This window comes from Corvus cornix, chromosome 5 (assembly GCF_000738735.6).
Source record: "Corvus cornix cornix isolate S_Up_H32 chromosome 5, ASM73873v5, whole genome shotgun sequence".
In the NCBI taxonomy this organism is placed as follows: Eukaryota; Metazoa; Chordata; class Aves; order Passeriformes; family Corvidae; genus Corvus; species Corvus cornix.
Window position 1 is genome coordinate 37,276,714 of NC_046335.1, and position 19,364 is coordinate 37,296,077.

General features: G+C 41.5%; 2 protein-coding genes and 1 long non-coding RNA gene across 6 annotated transcripts in view; 2 read left to right on the forward strand and 1 right to left on the reverse strand.

Moving 5' to 3' along the window:
* The window catches only part of LOC104698601 (cytosolic phospholipase A2 epsilon-like), a 38,047-nt gene extending 24,505 nt beyond the window's left edge, over window positions 1-13,542 (forward strand). For 3 of the 4 annotated variants that reach the window (XM_019285655.3, XM_019285656.3, XM_019285664.2), the window contains 10 exons: window positions 1,117-1,252; window positions 2,699-2,835; window positions 3,138-3,363; window positions 4,933-5,047; window positions 5,466-5,603; window positions 6,508-6,615; window positions 7,678-7,866; window positions 8,753-8,919; window positions 9,654-9,840; window positions 12,724-13,542. In XM_019285655.3, the coding sequence (XP_019141200.2) occupies window positions 1,117-1,252; window positions 2,699-2,835; window positions 3,138-3,363; window positions 4,933-5,047; window positions 5,466-5,603; window positions 6,508-6,615; window positions 7,678-7,866; window positions 8,753-8,919; window positions 9,654-9,840; window positions 12,724-13,034 (1,714 nt within the window). In that variant the 3' untranslated portion in view covers window positions 13,035-13,542. Of the gene's footprint in view, window positions 1-1,116; window positions 1,253-2,698; window positions 2,836-3,137; window positions 3,364-4,932; window positions 5,048-5,465; window positions 5,604-6,507; window positions 6,616-7,677; window positions 7,867-8,752; window positions 8,920-9,653; window positions 9,841-12,077; window positions 12,237-12,723 lie in introns of those variants that run through there. The other variant, XM_039552205.1, reaches the window with a different exon arrangement.
* LOC109144529 lies at window positions 1,243-17,586 on the reverse strand. The gene is made up of 3 exons (XR_002045348.2): window positions 17,272-17,586; window positions 2,703-2,822; window positions 1,243-1,394 (listed from the first exon to the last, which is right to left on the reverse strand). It is a non-coding gene; the product is annotated as an uncharacterized LOC109144529 (long non-coding RNA).
* The window catches only part of EHD4 (EH domain containing 4), a 30,134-nt gene continuing 27,461 nt past the window's right edge, over window positions 16,692-19,364 (forward strand). The window contains exon 1 of the mRNA XM_039552206.1: window positions 16,692-16,943. Within this exon, the coding sequence (XP_039408140.1) occupies window positions 16,708-16,943 (236 nt within the window). The 5' untranslated portion in view covers window positions 16,692-16,707. The remainder of the gene's footprint in view (window positions 16,944-19,364) is intronic.

Sequence of the window (19,364 nt, forward strand, 5' to 3'; positions counted from 1 at the left end):
TTCCAATCCCTTTGTTACTGCCTTTGTCCTGAATGCTGGTCCATCCTCATTTCAGACTACAAAATAAAATGCATTCAGTACATAATGTGAAGATTTTCAGTAACCAAGTTTTTGTAATGGGACAGGAAGTTAAGAAATTATGAACACACCAATTTTCTATTCATATTGTGCTGCAATCAATATTACATGGTAAGGGCCACTGTACATACTCTGATACCTCTACATTTTGCTGAAAAATGCAGATTTTCAATAAAAGCAACATTTCAGAACTAATTGAAAAAACCCTTTCTGTTTCCCAAAAGGTCTCTTTAACTGTTTTCTTTCACTAAAAGATCAAAATCAGAGTATCTGGGTACTTTAGGATGCCAAAAAAAAAAAAAAAAAAAAAGTACCTGCTCTTATTGTTTTAATGTCTGCTCAAAGAGAAAAAAGCAAATAAATTCAATGAAGTGATTGACCATTTCTAGACCAAGGAACCACACAGTGTGTTTTGGAATATCATTCAGGCCTTAGTAAAATTTATAAGGTGAATATGTTACATTATGTACCATATAGTAGCAGGAGAGAGCTTCCAGAAAAGCAGGTGTATCTTCTATCATGCTGTTTATTTTCAGTAAATATGCTATGAAACATACATACAGTTTACAGCTGTCATTTAAAAACTTCTTCCTTAGAACGGCTATGCAAGATTTTCATAGCAGCTTTCAAACCCCATATGCAGTGCTTATAAACATCAAAAGAACATCTGATCATGTAAATCTACAACTCCAGTAGAACGTTTCGCGGGTTATCAGTGGAAGTTTGCAGAACTTTTAAAAGCCACCTTTAAAACACTGCCCTCTGCAGGCGCCTGGATTTATGTCTGAAAAGAAACGACTGTTATTTGCAGCTATATTTAATTACAGGCATCTTTGACAGGGAGAAAAAAAAAAAAATTCCTTTCAGTTCAAAGGCAGACGGACTGTTTTTCTCCAAGAACAAACCAGAACATTTAATATCTTCCTGCTTTGCTTTATATAGACCTGGTAGTGAAGGCATGTCTATTTATGAGGTAAAGCAATTAAAATGCTGGCTTAGACTACAGATGTGATGTATGATACCTGATCCGTGTTCCAGCCAGGATGACCTAGATGTACGCCTGGGGTTTGATCTGTGTGTCCAGGAACGGGATTTCATTTGCAAGAGGAAGAAGGTAGTTGCAGCCGCTTTGAAGGACATTCTCCACCTGGAAGAGGACTTGCAGGATGATGAGGTCTCTGAGACATAATTATTCTCTGCTTTCTGCACAGATGAGTGTCCAAATATAGCATTGGTGGTCACATTTTCCTGGAAACCTTGTAGTTTCATGTACAAACTATAGCTGAGTTCTTTTCTCTGTGGCTGACTTCTCTATTCTAGGGAAGAAATGAGTATTCATCAGAAACATTAATAAAAAGCCTGTAGCTCTGAAGCTAAAGAATCTAGCCTTGTGTTCAGTAGTAGCTTGCACCATAATGTAGAGAGAGGCTAGGTGCTCTCAGAACCAAAGCCAAAGTTTCTTTTAGGCCAGATCTACCCAGTGGATTCAGCGCTTCATTCCCTCATGGCTAAAACTGGACTTTATTTTGTTTATCCTTTGTGCCACCGCTTAGGTTCCCGTTGTGTGAGCACAGCACACTTCCAGTCTGACTTTGTCTGCTGTAGCATGTTCTTGCTCAGCAAACAGGTTTGATAACAGAGGTTTAAGGGCAGGGGAAAATCAGGTGTTGTTTTTTTTTTTTTTTTAATTAGGCACCCATGACTGCGGTGTGAAGCCTAAACTCAAATGCAAACAGGGTAAATTTTGCTTGTTTTGACCTAAACTGAGTTCAGCTTTTTTTGCACAGCTGGACCTTTCAAACAGAAGACCTTGCCTTTAAATGCCAGCACTAAGCCATGGGTGTTCCCTTCCCCTCAGGTATATAGCCACCCATACTTCCCTGCAGAACAATCTCTCTAGATTCTCCTGATGATTTGTACCTGACATTCCTTCACTCCAGTGTACCTGTGTTTACTGTTAAAGGAGCCAATTCATATTTATGAAATAATTCTTTTTCTAAGACTTCCATCCCTATATTTCTATATGATCACAGAAGCAAATAATTGCAGCTCTCTTGCATACCTAGTACTGTATATACATATGTGGTAGGTGGAGTGAGCATGGTTTCTCTTTTCCTCCAGCAACTGTAAAAGGGAATGGTGTCACCAGCCTCTGGTTTCAGGGATTCTGAACTGGCCTGTGCTCTTAAATCCATCAGTCATGACGTTTCTAGTATGGCCTGTGGATTAACTGTACAATAGTTTCAGCAAAGTTCAGGATAAAGGAGGTTATCACTGCTTGCATGGAAACCGTGAGACAGCACTGATATTTTCTGGTCTATTGTATCTGATAATAATCTGATTCAGATGAAAGAAGGTGCAATTTCCTCTAGTTTTTTTGCAACTTTTTGTTAATGGTTTTGAAATAGAGCACTGAAAATGTGATAATGGATTTCATGTTCTAATGCAGAGTTGCTTGACAGAGGTAAATATGAAGTATTTCTTACTCCTTACATGCCCCATTATTAGTTCATGTTTTTCTTCACATTGAACTGGTGGCATTTTTTTACTACTTTATCAGTGCTGTCTCTGTGCCTTCTCAGACCATGTCACTAAATGCATGTATTTTGGGATTGAACAGGTACCTGTGGTAGCAATCATGACAACGGGTGGTGGAACCAGAGCTCTGACAGCCATGTACGCTCACCTCCTCAGCGTGCAGGAAATGAATGTCTTGGACTGTGTCTCATATATCACTGGTTTGTCTGGAACAACATGGTAAGACCAAGATAAGTACACAGGAATTTTCCATAGATGACATCAGGAAGCGATCTTGAGTTGTATGATCTTAACTATCAAGAAAAGGCTTTTTCTTTTTCTGCTGTTTTTTTGTTGTTGTTGTTGTTTCTTTTAGTGGGTATTTTCCCCACATTTGGAATTAATTAAATATGTGGATAGTACCAAACACATGGTGTTTTTTCATGTAAATGAAGACATAATACACAAACCTTCATAACTTCCCAAAGCTCTGCTTCAGAACTCACACTTTCCCTGTGGTTTTTTTGTGTGGTTTTTTTTAGGACCATGTCAAACTTGTATGAAGATCCTGACTGGTCCCAAAAGGATCTCAAGGAAACACTCAATGATGTCCGAAAGCATGTACTTAAAAATAAGTTTGTTACTTGTTTTGCCCCTGATCGTCTGAAATACTATTTGAAAGAGTTGTGCCAGAGGAAACAGGAAGGACATCAGCTGTGTTTCACAGATCTCTGGGGACTCATCATTGAAAACATGTTACATGAAAAGGTACAATAACAGCACCTTTCTCTTCAGATTTGAATATCTAGTGAATACAGCAGTGAGGAAAGACATTAAATCCAAAAAATAGTTGAGATTGGAAGGGACCTCTGGAGTTCATCTTGTCCAAGCAAGATCAGGAACGGCCAGCTACCCTGAACTATGGGCTTTGAATATCTCCACAGCTGAAGACTCCACAAATTCTCTGGGCGACACATGCCAACGTTTGGCCACCCCTAGACAAAAGAGGTTTTTTGCTTGTTTGTTTGTTTGTTTTTCTTATAGATGCCTAAAGCATGTGCCTTGGCAGTACCATTCATTATGTTTGTTGGCTGTATTATACAGATCTTAACATCACATCTGGTACAGAAAGGATGGGAATGAAAATAAGTAATAGGAAACTTACAGTATGAACAACTTCTAATTTATTCCTCACAGAATCTAAAAGAGGCTTACAAGAAGGTTGGAGAGGGACTATTCAGAAGGGCATGTAGGATAAGACAAGGGGGAAATGACCTTAAGCTGAAGGAGGGGAGGCTTAGATTTAGGTATTGGGAAGAATTCTTCACTATAAGGGTAGTGAGGCACTGGAACATGTTCCCAGAGCAGTTGTGGACTCCCTATCCCTGCAGGTGTTTAAGACCAGGTTGGATGGAGAGCATGGTTGATCTCCATCCAACCTGGTCTTGTGGAAGGTGTCCCTGCCTATAGCAGTGGGATTGGAACTAAATGATTTTTAAGGGCCCTTCCAACCCCAACCATTCTGTGATTCTGTGAATTCACACAGAATTCAGGCTCTATTTTAATCTTCATGAATATTTCTTTCCCACTAGGCCATTTATACTTTGGAATGAGAAAACATTCACCCTGTAATATGAATAACCCCACACACATCCACATTTCTACTTCCTGGTCACAGCACAGTGGTAGAGACTCCCTGGGACTCTGTTCAGGAGGGAGCTGCAAGTGTCTCCACAGCCCTGTCCCCTGACCAACAACAGCCCAAGGGAAACCTGGTGGCACTGGTGGCACAGCCATCCTTCCACAGGCTGCTCTGGTGAGCAGGAGTACCTGCAGCTCTGCTTGTAGGATCACACAAACCTTGGTTCTGCTCCCAAACCATCCTACCCTTTCCACCCTGCCTGAGTTCTGCAGCAGAAGGGCCAAGGCTCGCTGAACCTTAACTTTTCATGAGCCTTGTCTCTGTCACAGGTCTGATGAAAAGGCATTTTTCTGGGAAGTCAGGGATGGGTTTACACTTTCATAATGAAATATTTCCTGTCAAGAGTGCTTTTCAAACGTTTCCAGACATTTTTTCTGAAATAAAAAATGTGGATAACAGCATTTTCTCCTTACCATATTCTTTCAACATGAATTTAGGATTATTTGTGTACTGAAGGGTTGGGGCAGGGGAGGGGCAGGGATAGGGATGTGGCAGCACCTTTCAGAACTAAATGTGTGGGGAGCATCCTAGTTGGAGTCATGTGTGCACTGCGTTGTCAGAACCCAGGTTTAGATGAAGTGGGAGTCTCTTTGTGTCATCCAATTGTCCTCAGCTACTGTCATTCTTCAAAACAGGAGGACTGCCATAAGCTCACAGATCAGCAGCAGGCACTAAATCAGGGTCAAAACCCCCTGCCCATCTACCTCTCTCTCAATGTGAAGGATAAAATCAGCGACCAGGATTTTAGAGGTAACAATATTCCAGAAGTGTATTTAACATTTAATCCCAATTGGAGTCAATTTAGGATTAGATAAGGATATCAATTCAATGTACAAATACTCTCAAAGGCTAATCCACCTCAGAGGAGAAATTTAATAGTTAGTATTTTGAAGACCTTAGTGTAATTCAGTATTCAGGATCTAAAGCAGGACAATGGAAGACATTATGCACTTCTATAGAAAGTGTCAGAAAGTTTACAGAGACATATAGATTTAAGAGGACAATTTGTTCTGCATATTCACCACTGCTAAATGTACAGTAAATAAGTGCCTGCTTGCAAAGTGTGTTAATTAGAAACCAGTCTGCCTTAACCTGGCCAATATCGTATTTATTCAAATAATTGTTCCTCTGCTGCTGTAATCAGTCTGTCTTACGCCTTTTCTTTTAGAATGGGTGGAATTCACCCCTTATGAGGTAGGATTTCCAAAATATGGAGCCTTCATTCGTGCAGAAGATTTTGGCAGCGAGTTCTTCATGGGTCGCCTGATGAAGAAAATCCCAGAATCCAGAATCTGCTTTTTGGAAGGTGATTTGTTGTTCTGGGAAAATGTAATATAATATAATATAATCTGCTCCTGTACAAAGCCCTCTTCTGAAATTAAACAGTTAGTGTGTTTTTTATCTGCCTGGAGCAGTATGTGGTAAAATACTAGGACTGGTAACAGGTCACTATCTGCAGGATTTTTTATTTTCTCTGTGATCTTATTCATCTTATCAGATGTATTGATTTCATCTATGGTTATGCTTACTGTCATGAGACCTTCACAGTACTTATATATCTTTGTCAGCAACAAAAGTTGTGTATCATTGCTGCTGAGTTAAATCATCAGTTTCTTTTGCAGCCTGAGTCTCTAAAATACACCTTTTTATCTACAAAGTTCCTGCCACATCTTGCCCTGATTAATTCTTAAGATAACATTTCCATTTCAGAGTGCAAATAAGTCGGAATGTTTATCTTTTTTTCTGTCTTGCATAAAAAAAGTGAAAGCAGTAAGGAAATCTTTCTTCACTTTGCAAAAGCAATCTCTTGCCTCATTGTTCTTTCTACTTCCACCAACTGCATAAAGGAAAAAGGAAGTTTCAGGGGTTTTTTTGAGAAGTTGAAACTTTTTGCTTGTGTGGAGATTTCACTACAGCTCAGGGTGAGGCATAAGGAAGCAACTCAGAATCTCTCTGTCCCTGGCTGCAATTTCAGATAGGGACCCAGGTCTTCCCTTGCATAATCAGAAGTGCTGTCAGGTCACCAGCCCCTTTCTACACCTTGGCACTTTCTTCCTACCTTCTCTAGAGTGATGCAGGGACATTTCTGTCTCTGTTCCCTGAAGTGTCCAGTGACATTTGACAGCAAATGTATTGCAAATTTAGGTTTACAGCAAATTTCTTTGCACCCCATTTATTTTCAAATATGTCACATATATCCTATGCCACAGGGGTCTGGAGCAGTGTATTTTCCTTGAATCTCATGGATGCTTGGTATATATCTGTTAATTCAGAAGACTTCTGGCACAAATGGACCCGAGACAAAATTGCTGACATAGGTGGGTTATTCTTATTATTTGATTATTTTGTTTTATTTTCTCTTTTCTTTTTTATTCTTTTCCTCTGTGCTGCTATTCTCTTACTGAATTTTACAAAGCCCTCTTGGAATGTTCTCTTCAGGGATTTCCATTATCCACATATAAACCAGAAGGAAATTCATGCCATGTATTACATATGGCAATTATTTCAGTTGTATGTGAAAAGAACCCACAGGATCCATTGCAGAAAAATAAAAGAGACAATGGCCCTCTTATGAGATGTTTTCTGAGCACAAGGGTAAAACTAGAGAAAAATATCCCCATAAGTGGAAGATGCTCATGTAGCATTCCACAGTCTTCCAGATCCTCTCTCAGAAGTTGAAGCATCAGGGAAACAAGAGCAAACAACATCTTTTCATCTCTGAAGTCTACAAAGCATTGATGCAAACTTCAGTACTGTTGGAAGTCATTCCAAACTAGTCATGAGGATGAGATTTGCAAAACATAATAGAAAATTAGGAAAGATATGCAGGGTCAGATTTGAAGGACAAATACACAAGACAAACACATTACAAAGAGAAAAGATGGCAAAGAAGAGAAGTATTTTGAAAAGGCTTATTTGTTTTATCTTCTAGCACTTGTAAGGAAGTAATTTCTGGTTGTTAAAACAAGGAGTCTGTATTTTCTAGTAAGGAACATTAATTATGTTTGTGTGGCTGAGAGATTGTTATTGTGTGGCTTTTCATGTGTCTGAGAGAGAAAGTGTGGCATGGACTAGCAAAGGAAGACAGTTAAGTGCAAGATATTTAATGGATAAAATCATAGCAAAGCAAAGAAATTTCTAGTAGGTGAGGTGAACTCTTTTTGCTGTACAAACAAAGCCTTTATCACTGTGAAGTGAGAAGAAGAAAGGGATTTTTCAAAGCTTAGCCAAAAAAAAAGTTGAGATTTGTGAAAATCCTGGAAGTAAAAAGAGAAAGAAATTCAAGTTTTCCAAACATATTAAACCAAAGGATGACTGCACAGATTGACTTCAACAATGAAACAAACCACATACATAAACTGCTTTTCTTTCTTCTGCAGATGATGGAGCCCTATTCCCGACGAGACCAAATGAGCTGGATACTCGAGTGGTTTGTCCTACTGACAGCTTTTCAGAAATTTTCCGAGATGTTGCAATGTTACGTCCAGCAGCCTCAGAAATCCATAACTTCCTGAAGGGCTTCCAGATAAACAATAACTACCTAGAGAGCGAGTTTTCCAAGTGGAAAGGTATGGTAACAGCACCCTGCTTCAAGTTACAGTTTAAACCATCCTTGTGAAAAAAAAAATCCTTAAAAAGTTACCAAGCTAACTGCTTTTTTTGTTTCATTCCGATGTTCTGATAGTATTTGAAGCTGTTTGTCACTGAAAGCTGAAATTAAGTAGCAGGGGAGGCTTCAAAACAAGTTTTTAAAAACAATTCATGAAGTCTCACAACTGGTAGATGAGAAAAATCCCAGTTAGTCACCCAGCACATCTGCTGCTGTGCCAGCCAGCCAGCCTGCATGCCTGCAGCAGGGCACTGGTGCTATCATACACTATCTCTTGCTCGGCCAATACTCAGGGGATGTGGGAGGGAGCTTCGGTTCCTGTTACATTTTTACTTCTAAGTAAGGTACAACCTTTGTGACACTATTCCCTGTTATCCAGGTAGGGAATTTTTTTGTTCAGTCTGGCACCAGATGTTCCACATACGATTGTAGCTGTGAGGCCACTCTCATAGTGAGGAAAGCACACAACATATTTAGTCTTTAGTGTGTTGACAGAGAGAGGTGCCATTTAATTTGTTTCATATTAACAACAAAAAGAAAAGAAAAGGAAACAAAAAAAACCCCACGCCAACATGATCAGAGTCACACACAAGATGCATTAAGTCTGTTCTCCTGAGCCCCAAGTTAATCGCTTCTAGTCAGAGGAAAGCCAAAGAAATTGCAGAGTAAAGATGAAAAGGGGAAGCCAGATGAGGAACTGAGAAATGACTGAACTGCAGCCATCAGCTATATAGGTAGGTCTAGGACCCAAGAGAAGTTGAAGTCTCTTTTTGTTAACAATAGACTTTCCTCAGCACCTCCCTTGCGTTGGGCACTTCCTCTGAAAAAACGTGCTTCTTTCCTAGACTGTGAGCTGGACTCCCAGCCCAACCACCTGACCACAGCAGCAGACTACCTCATCCTGATTGATACTGCATTTGCCTTTGCTACCAGTTACCCACCCCTTATGAGGCCAGAAAGGAAGGTGGATGTCATTTTGCATTTCAACTACAGCTCAGGTTCACAGACAGGGGTGAGTCTTGCACATTCTTCTTTATTGATTTCTCTGTTTCATCACTGAGTTGCCAGAATGGCTGATCCTCTACTCACAGAAACTTTTGTTTTTTCCCAATATCTGGGAAGTGTTAATAAGTTAACAGTCTACTGTTAACTGGGGGTCACATATCTTTATGGAACACTGCAAATGTTTTCAGGAAATAATAAGTTAGTAAACTCTATCTGCTCATTTTTACATATAAGTCGTTTTAGCTGATTTGAAGGCAGTCAGATGTGGAATGAATGAAGCTAATTGTCTTTAAACACTGTCTAATATTTCTCAATGCAATCATACATATTCCTATGCAAGGAAAAATGTACCTTCAGGACAATATAACTGCAACAATAGAAGGGTTTGATGCAAACCCAGAAGACCAGATATGCAAATAAATGCAACAACAGTTTGTGTTTAGGAATGTTAAATTCCTTAGGAATAAAAAGTTGTCTAAGGCAACTTTTTCATAGCCAAATGTGGCATGTAGATTTTCGAAGACAGGCACATATACTCAGATCCATCTCACTTAACTCTGGCCTTCCAAGTCTTGACTCCATAAACAACCTACACCTAAATTGGGTGTGTACCATAATCTGTCAGAACCTGTCACTTACCCCACAAATATTCCCAGTGAAATTAGGTTTTGGTCAAATTCAAAGTTCTTCCCATATGTTCTGATGTTTTCTTTTGTTTTGTTTTCCTCTTGTGGCAACCAGCCCCTGAAAGATGCCTCTAAATACTTTGCAAAACAGGGAATTCCTTTCCCTACAAAGGTGCCAGATGATCAGGAAACTCCACATCTGAAGGAATGCTACATTGTTGGTGATAAAGAGAGCCCAGAAACACCTATTGTGATATTTTTCCCTCTAGTAAATGACACCTTCAGGGAATACAAAGCACCTGGTAAGTTTATGGTTACCCATCACATTAACAGAGGCAGCAGCCACTTTCTTTCTCTTTTTTTACTGGATAATAACTGCTCTTCAGATCATGCTGTAATAACAGACTTGAACCCTCTTTGCTTAGATCTGAACCAGATAAAGAAACTTAAAATATGTGACTTTTCCTAAACAGTAGAGAAGCATCTGGAATCAGCCTTTGGCAAATATTTTCCTCTTCAGATTTTTTTTTTGGCTTTTCATAAGCAGACTGTACTTAATTGAGGAAAAGAATATTCTGTTTACCGGCAGTAGCAGAAATTAGCAGCGGTAATTTCCTCTCACACTTGTCATCCGCTCCTGTTAGAGAATGCTCTGAGGAGCCTAAGGATTTCATTGTTTGAAATAATTTCCAGGCTTACAGTTAGGCAGATAACCTTGTAAAAAAAAGCATGCAGAAGCAAAGTGATGGAAATGTAACATGGAGGTATAGCAAAGTGATGAAACTACAACACTGAGCCATTCCAACAGTGTCTGTTCACTTTGAAATTTAAAGAGTTTCAATAGCAACATTGCCAGTCACTTCTAAACAGGTGAATTCTGAGTTCTGGTACCATATCCCACATGCCATACTACTCTGTTGGCACCAAAGTCTCAGTTACTCCTTCTCCAGATGCTAAAATTCCTAACTCAGATTGTGAGTTCACTTCAAAGCCCCACAATGTACTTGAAAGCCAGAAGTTCTAGGTTGGTACATGTACATTAAATTTAAAACCAAAACAAATGCAGAAACTATTGTCCCAATTGTATCAATTCTTATCCTTTTATATTAAGTAAGTTGTAAAAAATAATATGGTACTTCTGCTTTGTTGACTGAGCTCATTTCATGTTTGAGGTGTACAGCTGGGGTTTTGAACAGGACTCAAATAGACCAAGGGTATTTATGGAGGTACACACACCATTCTACTCCAGCTCCTTACCACTGATCAGATAACAGAAAGGTTACTTTCTGCAGTTGCCCTTTGTAGAGAGAATTAAAGAAAGGAGAAAAGAAGAAAGAAGTAGAAGAAGAGCTGAGAATTAGCTCCTGTACTGCTCTTCTATACTGCACTGCTCTTTTGTACTGCTCTGTGAGGGAGTTTGCCTGCCTTCTTTCCCTCAATAATTTCCAGAAACGAGGGATGATGTGCCTAAGTCAGTTATCTACTATCAGGTGTATCTACTATCAGGTGTACATCAGATGATGTGCAGATGTTAAATGTAAGCATATATTATCAGGGAGTCTAAAAAGGGGTGTTGCTAGCTATGAAGAAAATTAATTTGAAGACCTGCATGCTGTCTGCATATTGCATACACTTGAGGCAAGCTTGTGTTGCCCAACCGGTTCAGCTGGTAGCTGCACGCTGAGATTAAAGAGGAAGAGAAAGAAGGGGTCCTCCTTGTCATGCCCCCTCAGGCAAAGTGTCAGCTGAGCTGGCATGAAAGGGCTCTGTCCATGCAGCTTTTTGGGAGAACTGACATCTCACAGCTGAGACCTGGCCTCCACAGCAGCAGGATGGATGCCGCAGAAGGTCCTGTGAGGCTGGAAAAGGATGTCTGCCCTTTGTTAGTGACAGACAGAGATCAGCTTAATTTATAGTGCTTCAGTACCATGCCCTAGCCGAGATCTAAATTGTACAGCATGTGAAATATTAGTACAATCACATGAACAGGCAAGTTTTTCATTGGCAGCTCATCCATCAGCTCATTCAGAGGGGAATTTAGAGTCTGAGCAGTAAACAAGTGAAACTGACATATTCAAACTGGTTACATGCTGTACTGTTAGGCTATTCCCTGATCAAATAGAAAGAGGATTCTCTGTGTAAGATTTACTCTGCTTCAATTGAGTGGTACCAGTTCACTGTAACTCTGTCTGCAAAGCTGAGAGGAGTACAGCTTTTGGACTCAGACAGACCCTTCAAGGAAAATCAGAACCCTTTCTTCAGTGTTGTTAGATCCATGTTGGCAGAGAAGATTCCCCGAATGCATGAGGTCTTATCAGTGAGATGCTGACTTTTCCCAGTGCCTACCCCCTTGCCATGGTTCAGGTGGTGCTGGTTATCTGTGACTGTGGAGGGTTCTTGTTTGTTACAGTAACACCCTCTTGGGCAGAGTGATGGTCTCACTGGAGGCTGACAGAAAAATTCTCATGTCTCTGATACTTTCTCTGAGAGTATTGCCTACTATTTCTGTGTTGTTAATACTCTCTTTCCCTCATGCCAGCTGTCAGAAAACCAAAGGATCTGTGGAAATGATGAGGAAGCATAAAAATGTATGTGAACCCTCATGTCAGGCTGTCCTGATTTCATCTGGGAAAGAGTTAATTTTCTTCCTAGCAGCTGGTATAGTGCTGTGTTTGGGATTTAGAATGAAAGTTATGTTGTTCTTCCTTTTCTGTCCCATTAAACTGTCTTTATCTCCACCCACATTTTCTCCCTTTGCTCTTCTGGTTCTCTCCCCATCCCTCAGCCAGGGTGCACTGAGCAAGCAGCTGTGTTGCTTAGCTGCTGGCTGGGGTGAAACTGTGACATGGGAGTACAGACTAGCACACAGCACTGGATCTCTGTGTCTTCAGGTCTCTGCCCCAGACAGGGATCTTCAGCCATCCTGTAGCACTCAAAGGCATCTAAATCCAGTAATCTTCAGAATCCAACAAAATTAATTGACCTCTTCCCTTCCAAGAACCTGTTTATTCTATATACTAGCAGATAGATAGAAGTTCAGCCTGCTCGTATGCTGTGTCTCATTGGTGCAAAGTCGAACAAAAAACTAATATAGTTTAGGGTTGTGATGCACTATTTGTGACTGAGAAACACCCAGACCCTAATTGTTCTTTTGCAAATTAACCATATCACTGCTTGTCTGCTAGGTGTGAAGCGTAGTCCCTCAGAGATGGCAGAGGGTGAGGTTGATGTTGCCAATGCCTGTGGCCCATATTACATAAACAATCTGAGCTATTCAGAGGAAAATTTTGACAAACTGGTGAACCTCAGTTACTACAACGTCCAGAACAACAAAGATTTGATTCTTCAGGCCTTGCGTACTGCTGTGGAGCGGAAAAAGCAGTGTAAGAAAGAGCAAGCACTGCAAAAACCACCCGATGGCTGTGGCATGTGTGTGCCTGACAGAGAGGGAACCCAGCACTTGGCTGACTGCCCAGCACCAGGGAATATGAAATAAAGTCTCTACGAGTCCTGTCGATGAAGAAGGAAAGGAATTTTATTAGGAAGTGAAGAAAAGCCAAAGAATGCTAAGAATAGCACTTCATTTGTCATCAAAAATGTTAAAGCCTGTCTGTCAGTGGAGGGAATAAACTCAAAAAACCAGCTCTTCCTTAATGAACTAATGTGCTTCCCTCATTGACAACCTTAGGAGGGCAGCTAGGTGAGGCTGTGCTCCACTGTACTTGCAGAAGTGACCTTCCAGGCCAGGGCGAAACTGCGTGGACAAGGAAGCATGAGGAAGTTTACACTGACTGTATCTGTGTTCTACCTGTGCTATAAAAACAGAGGATTGCCAGTCCAGAAATGCAGCAGAGAACAAAAGCCATTGTCTCTAAAACAAAATCAAAAAAACCATTTGTGAACTAAGGAGTCTTTATGTGAATGTAAATAAATATTAAATTTATATAATATACCACTTCTTTTGAGTAGGAGTTAGAGCAAATAAACATTTTTCATACCAAATACATGTTAAGGCCATTTATTTTAGGTGCTTCTTCCTCTACTAGCAAGACAAAGACAACGGGCAGACATTTCATAGCTGCTGAAAAATTATTGAAGAAGAAAGTATATCTGCTCCACACCTAGATGTAAAGTGCTCTGGGATCCTGGGACCCCTTGAGTTTAGGATTACAACTACGACCCATCTCTACAAGAACCAACTCATGTTAATTTATTTTAGCAATCTGGGTTTAAATGCTATTGATAATACCAAATGTTCTTTAATATTAATAATATTAAAGTCTTTGAGCCTATTACATAGAAATGACACAAGAAACACAGACAAAGCAAAACTGCAATTGTATACCTAATATCATTCATGCAAACGTGATTTTTTTTTAACTTGCTATAGAGTATGGCAACTGAAGTTAACAGAAGATAAACTTTCCGTTTTCTGACACTTCGGTTGTGACATTAACATGGCTCCTTTCCAGTAAGCAGCCTGGGTTTTTGACAGATGGAATCTGTAAAAGTCTACATTTATTCTTCTTCTAAATTTTTTAATTCAATGCTAGTGGTTTATTTATTAGACAGCTTATATCTACAAGCCCATATTTCCTACAGCTTTCCCTGCTCCTCAGTTCTGCTGTAGTATTCTTTGTCAAGAAACCCTGTTATTGTGGGCCAAAAATGGAAGTCTTACAAATTCCTTTGCCCTCAAGGTTGAGGGTCTCCTCCTAGGTGGTGCACAGAGATGTAATCCTTCTGTTTGCCACTTAGGTCAGTGAACACTTTACCTGCACCCTACAGGAGCCCATAGAGCTCCTGGACTGTATGACCAGAGTTTATCTCCCATGGAAACGAGAGAGCAAAGACAGCAGTCCTGCTGATGAATGCTGGATCTCATCACAATATGGGACAGCATGTAGCCAGAGGGCACAGCCAGACCTGGGAATTTGGAAGCGCTCCCAGGTTCCCATATACAGTTAGAGCTTTGTTGTCTGAAGGGCAAAAATTATTTCACCGACAGCAGGAAGCATGTAGGCAGGAAGTCTGAAGACCAGCAGAATGAGGTGTGTGAGTGCAAACACTTCCCTGCCCTTCCTGCTGCTTTCTAGCAGACACGAAAGGGTCATGGAGAACAATGAACACTTTACCCCATTTCAAAAATCTTGCATGGAATACTTACTCAGTATCTCAGTTTTCTCTGTTCAACAAGAATACAGAGGAAAATGTCAGGCCTGATCAAGGAGGTGGAACTGCTTCCACACAAGGCATGAATAGATAAAGAATCTGCCCCCTAGAAAAAGCACAGGAGGAGTGAAAGGCAGAGAAGAGAGAGATGCACGAAGTCAGTGCACCTCTCTTCTATCACAAGACCTGGAGGGGATCAGACAAAACTAGCAGGCAGCAGGTTTAAAGAAAGTGAGGTAGTTCTGCACACATGTGCAGAAGTGTGCAGTGCAAGTTTTCTTGCTGATAAAATTTTATGCATTCAAATAACTGATTGATGCACTCACTGGAAAATTTTTGGGGACTGAAAAAATATAATGCTTCTGCATCTGCCTCAGTCCTGCACTGAATCATAAATTCCCAGAGACTCAGAGGACAGTCTGAGATAGTATTGTACCTGCCCTGTGAGATATGTAAGGTTCTCCAGTCACTAAATACTGGATGTAGCACCACAGACAAGGGGAAAAGGAACCTCACTTCACACCGCAGTACTTAGGTTTTCCACAGCTCAGATATTTTTGCAGATAATTAATAGTTAGGAGCAGTCAGACCTCAAAAGTTGAGGTGATACAAGACTAATTTAAAAGAAATCACTGAAGTAACATGTGATTACTTAATTACCTATGAATTAACCCTCAGAGAAAAGTAATGACAATTAAAGAAATACAAAACCAAACTACGAAAAGGAGATTTTAAAAAATGAGGAAACCAGTCAGCAAGACCCTATGTGAAATGGTATAAAATCTTTAGACTCAGCATGGAAATTGCAACAAAAGAGTTGCAAAACATATGTGCAGCCCTAAATAAAATGCAAAGCAAGGAACCAAAAGAAGGCAACGAGGTTAAATGCCCAGAACTGAGCATTGCTAAAGTCTAACATCTGTTCTTTGAGGAACAGTGTAGAGAGGAAGGAGATGAAAAGAGCACATCTAAACCTGCTAATTTATTTAGAAAAGACCTGGACCATACTGAGAAAATGAAGTATTCAATATGGAAATGAGGAGGAAGAAAGGTACATAGATAAAATGTGAAACAGTAGATGTGCTGGACCAGCAAAAGGGGATTTAAATGATACGGATGCTGAGAAGGAGCCATAAGTGTGTAACACAAAAGATACATTTGTAATATAGTGTTTAAAAACAGTTTCAGCAAAATTTCCCACTCCTTTTTTTTTTTTTAACTGATATCCCAAGTTTTTTATTTCTATGTAGTTAGCGAGCACAAACTTTAATGTCAGAGGATAAAAAAATATTTGTTTTATTGATTTTCCCAAGGCTGTAGTGAATCTGGTATTATACTCCACTAAAACCTCCTGTAAAATCAATGGGCAAGGTGATCCTCCTACGCGGCTTAACACAATGCAGGACCTAAGGTTAAAACTAATGGCCGTACCTGCTACACACGTCTCGCAGAAACATTTCCATGTTATACTAAGATTTTTCATTGTGTTTAAAACGGTTGCCTGATGTCGTAGTTAAACACCACGGCGCTTAGTCACACACTTCTTTGGCATCCAAAGACATCAACCATCAACAGAAAAACACGAAAAGCATTTGGGCGGTTCTATGTTCAGATCGGAGCTGTCAAAGTGTTTCCGGATTTCATCGCAAGGGGTTGAGATTTTAGCGCAGAGGACCAGCAGGTACAATTAACCTCCAGAGGCGGACTTTTGGCCAAAAAAAAAAAAAAAAAAAAAAAAAAAAAAAAAAATCCTCGGATTCTGAAAAAAACCCGGACCAACTTCCTCTTCAGAAAAACCCCAAACCCACCCGGCTCCGAGGGTGTGTGCTGCATGGAGAGGGCCCCGCCCGGCCCCGCCGCTGAGCGGAGCGCGGCAGCGCTGCTGGCACCGCCTCTCGCCGGGCCGGGCCGGGCCGGGGCGGGTCCGCGCCGGCGGCTGCGTGCGCGGGAGGCGCGGCGGCGGCAGTGGCAGTGCGGCGGGCGGCAGCGGCGGCGGGATGTTCAGCTGGCTGGGGAAGCAGGGCGGCGGGCGGGAGCGCGGCGGCGGCACCGACGTGGTGCAGACGGTGACCGGCGGGCTGCGGGACCTCTACCTCCGCAAGCTGCTGCCGCTGGAGGAGCACTACCGCTTCCATGAGTTCCATTCGCCCGCCCTGGAGGAGGCCGACTTCGAGAACAAGCCCATGGTGCTGCTGGTGGGGCAGTACAGCACCGGCAAGACCACCTTCATCCGGTAGGTGACCCCCGGCATGCGCGGCCCCTGCTCCCGCGGCCCCGCTCGGGGAACGCCGGCCGGCGCCCTGCCCGCCTCGCCCCCGCCGGCCGCTCGGTCATCCTCGCTCACCTCCTGCCCGGGGTGGTGCTGCCTGCGGTAAATCCCTCCCACGCTCTGGCGGCGCAGCCTGCGGCGAGCCCGCCCGTGCGGGACAGCGCTGCCCCGCGGGTGCGAGCCGAGGCCGGGCAGCGCCGTGCCGGTGACAGGCGGCGGGGCGGCCCCGCAGCGGGGTGACAGGGCTGGCGCCTGCCCGCGGCCGGCGACCCTCCCGGCGAGCGCGGCTTACCGAGAGCCTCCGTGCTGTGTCGAGGATGGTGCCGCTCCCGACCCTGTTACACGCTCTGTAGCTCGCCGCTTGCTTCCTGTTCAAGAATATTATCTCTATTTCATGTTCTGCTGAGAAAGCGTACCCTCGTTGTCTACTTCCTCTTAGTTCTTTTAATCTGTAAGTTGTTTCAAAGGAAAACCAGGAGCTTCGTGTTAAAACGGTATGACTGCACCGGCCATGAGGGATCATTTAACCTTACCTCCTCTCCTTTCTTTCCCGAAAGTAGCTTAATGCACAGATCGGATGTGATGATAAAAGCGTAACGTGACAAGAGTTTTGGGCAAAAAACACGTGGTATCTGGAAAGTCTCCCCTTCCATGTGCCTTTATTTTGATCAATTAGATTGAAGAAGCAGTATCACTACTAAGGCAGCTTAACAGTGTTGTCCCTGTTGTAGTATTTTCTGTCTTTCCTCTGTTCCTTATTTCTAAGTTTCTTAGTGACTCATTTTCAGGAAGCTGAAGCATATCTCGGGTAAGCACAATATTATAAACCTGCGAATATTTTGCATATGTTTGAGTTTCCCTCTCACCTGCGCCTTACAAATCAGTCTAAGGTTGTGCCCAACTCTGCAAAAGACACTGAGTGGTCACTTGGTTCACATTTTGACGTGCTTATATCTGAAGTTCATTACAGTCCTTCTGTAAAATTTTAAAATATTTCTTTCAGTTCCAAAGACTGCAGGCAGCCTTGCCATAACAGTGTTTTCTTCTTGCAGTGCAAAATACCTACCTCCCCTCTCCACTGAAGAGCAATGTTTACCTTTAATCACCTGAGAGCTTTTCAGATGTTTGCAGAACTAATCATGTGTCTTTTCTGGTTTTACAACTAGCTAATTGAAAGCTTGAAGCTGAACATGGTTTCTTTACTGATTATGACTGAATTCCCACAAACACATAAAGAGGTGTTGCTCAGAGGAATATTTTTAAAATAGAAATAAGGCTGTAATTAAAAGAAAAGAAACTTAGTTTCAGGATCTCCACAGACAGTCACAAGGTGGTGTGTGGGGGGGGTGTTTGATTTGGATTTTTCTAACATTTCTCTGGGCATACTCATTATTTTCTTCTTTAAAATTACAGTTGCCTTGTTAGTCTGTATATATTTCCAGATAAGTGTCGTTACTTGGCTTATGAACAAGGGATGGGGAGAGCGTGGGTAGTACAAAGGGAGGCAGAAAGGACCCAAATATGTGCATACCAGAACTTGTTCTGCCTGTCAGCAGAGTTGTTCTGTTATTTGCAATTCATAGAAAACTTTATTTCTCCCCTCCTGTAAGAGTTTGCCTTGATTGAGAACACTGGTTCTTGATTTATGAACATTCAACTTTTCTGTCCTTTACAGTTGCCTGCATTTGACTGAAGTGCAAGTCAGTATTGTGCTTAGAAACATTAATATTCCTTGCAGTGCCTTATGTGTCTTTTTGCTACTGTTGCTTTGTGAGTAACTTATTATCACTGTAACAATAAAATACCGAGCACAAGGGTTGATTGATACTAATGTACAGTCGGAACGAGAAAAGACCTATAATTTATTACAGCTCTTTCCAGCTTTTTTTTTAGCATTTGTTAGTGCTGGATGAAGATGCCCAGACAATTTTGACAAAGATGAAGTTTTCAAATATGGTTTCTCATGTGTTATATTAAAATACCTGACTTGATGCAGGAGGTGGCTTCTACTGTGATGTACCCTTCTATTCACCCTCTTACCCCTTCCTCCTGTCCACATTTTAGGTAGCTTGCAGAGCAGTTTAATCTTTACACAAGGTATTGGAGAAGGCAGGTATTGAGTGTTGAGCCCAAATCAGTGGCAGAATATCTGTTATTGCTTCTAAAGGATCTCACTATGATTAACATTCATTACCTCAGTGTTCTCTATAGTGTAGATAATAATTGGTTGAATCAGCGTGAGAAAATGCTCCATTGAAGATGGGCAGCAACTTAGACAATAGTGTCACAGTGACTGTTACTCAAAATCCAATTTAGAGGAGAAAAAGAAGGGCAAAAAAAGAGAAGTTCTCGTATGCTGTGTGCAAACTTAGAAGAAGACATGGG